Source organism: Ranitomeya variabilis, chromosome 1 (assembly GCF_051348905.1).
Source record: "Ranitomeya variabilis isolate aRanVar5 chromosome 1, aRanVar5.hap1, whole genome shotgun sequence".
NCBI lineage: Eukaryota > Metazoa > Chordata > Amphibia > Anura > Dendrobatidae > Ranitomeya > Ranitomeya variabilis.
This window is the reverse complement of record NC_135232.1, coordinates 598,922,736-598,924,699: the sequence shown is the minus strand read 5'-3', so window position 1 is coordinate 598,924,699 and position 1,964 is coordinate 598,922,736. Positions and strand designations below refer to the sequence as shown.

At 37.3% G+C, this 1,964-nt stretch overlaps 1 protein-coding gene across 1 annotated transcript; it reads right to left on the bottom strand.

The window, feature by feature from the left end:
• Positions 1-315: 315 nt before the first annotated feature.
• LOC143808410 (olfactory receptor-like protein OLF1) lies at positions 316-1,239 on the bottom strand. Its single transcript, XM_077291076.1, has one exon. It carries the CDS (start codon positions 1,237-1,239, stop codon positions 316-318), a length of 924 nt encoding a protein of 307 aa, XP_077147191.1.
• Positions 1,240-1,964: the final 725 nt, after the last annotated feature.

Below are 1,964 nucleotides of genomic sequence, written 5' to 3'. Positions count from 1 at the left end.
ACTGGATAAATAGTGTAAAAGAATGACATAGAATAATTAGACCCTAAATAACCTATCAGCATTGATTACAGAAGGCCTGAGTCAGTAGCAGAGGGCCATTATAGTGAGCCATTGCCATAGTACTTGGTAGTGTCTAGCAGATAAGGAATGGAGACATCTTGTCTGGAGGTTGTTATCACTCATTACAAAAAGGATCGGTACCATCGGCTTTTTTTCTCGGGTAGCACAAAATGGACCAATAGTGGAGACCCATTTTGAAGCTTTTAATGGGACCTCTCTCTTTTAAATACACCACTAGACTCACTTCACCATATTTTAATATTTCCTATTCTTGTTCACTTGCTTTAATATTGAGTTCTTAACATCCTTATTTCTGATGCTGTAGATGATGGGATTCAACATTGGAGTAACCACCGTGTAGAGAACAGATACAGAGTTGTTTGTCTCTGGAGAGAATGAAGATCGAGGCTGAAAATACACAATCATAATGGTTCCATAATAAAGGGTTACTACAGTGAGGTGCGAGGCACACGTAGAGAAAGCTTTCTGTCTTCCGTTTGAGGAGCGAATCTTCAAAATGGTGGCAATGATATTGACATATGAAACTAAGGTCAAGAAGAAAGCACACATAGCAATGATCCCAGCTGCTATATACATTGCAACCTCATTGAGCCAAGGATCTTTGCAGGACAGTCTTAGGAAAAGAGGCACCTCACAAAAGAAATGATTCACATAATTACTGCATAATGGTAATTGAAAAACAAGTGTTACATGTATGAGGGCATTTATTACACCCATACTCCATGATATCAGAGCTAAACAAACACACACCTTCTTGTTCATAATAGTGGTGTAGTGTAATGGTCTACAAATAGCGGCAAACCTATCATAAGCCATAACTGAAAGTAAAATACACTCTGTTGCCCCAAGAACCAACGAGAAGGACATCTGAAAACCACAACCCAAAAGGGAAATACTTTGGTCTTTAGATAAAGTATTTTTGAGGAGTACAGGAACTATGGTGGAGGAGAAGCAAATGTCAATGAAAGAGAGATTACTCAAGAAGAAATACATAGGGCTGTGTAAGTTTGGGTTACTCCTCACCACAATGATTAGTAAAAAGTTGCCAGAAAGTATAATCATGTACATCACCAAGAATACAAGGAAGCAGAGCACCTGAAGGTGAGGTACAGTGGATACACTAAGTAGAATAAACCAGTTTGGTCTTGTTTGATTCATGATTTCATTTAAGTTAGACTGTTTCTGAAAAAAGTGATGAGCACAATATTGTGGAAAAGTTGACTTTGAAGACAGCTGTCATAACTTGAGTAGATGTATTCAACAAGTAAAACTATGTATCCGGAGGATTCTGTTGACCTATGAAGTTAATAAGGCCTAAGAACATATAATAGTAACTAAAACTACATGTACATTTTTATCAAGTCTTATGTAAAACCAGAAATAAACTGTGATAATAAATAATCTCTTTGAGTTCTGATTATATAGTCGTTGTTAAACAAGTATTTAAAGAGAGTACAGGATCTACTATGATTACACAGGAAACCGAAGTTGAACATTTTGCCCTTCCCCTCATCAAATGCAAAAATCTAATCGTTACAAAAATACGGATGTAATTTCTAACTTAAACAAAATAGTTAACCAACAGCACTCCAATACCCACGGTGCACGCTCCTCAGTCCATGAATCCAACTGGACCAATACTCACAACAAAATTGAAGAAAGGAGCAGCATCCATATCCAGGTGAAAAAATAGAAAAACTTTACTGCACATCCAGAACTGGGATTCACCATGACACATTCGGTGGATCGTTTACAGTTCTTGGATACGATGGTATATAAACAAGATGACATTTTGTGTACTGACCTGTTTACAAAAAGTACTGACAGGAATAGTCTTCTTTATTACGACAGTTATCACCCAAGGAGGATGATGGACTCGCTTC

Excerpts from the sequence above, each read along its gene's own strand:
- LOC143808410 (XM_077291076.1), bottom strand. The coding sequence starts at position 1,239 with ATGAATCAAACAAGACCAAACTGGTTTATTCTACTTAGTGTATCCACT.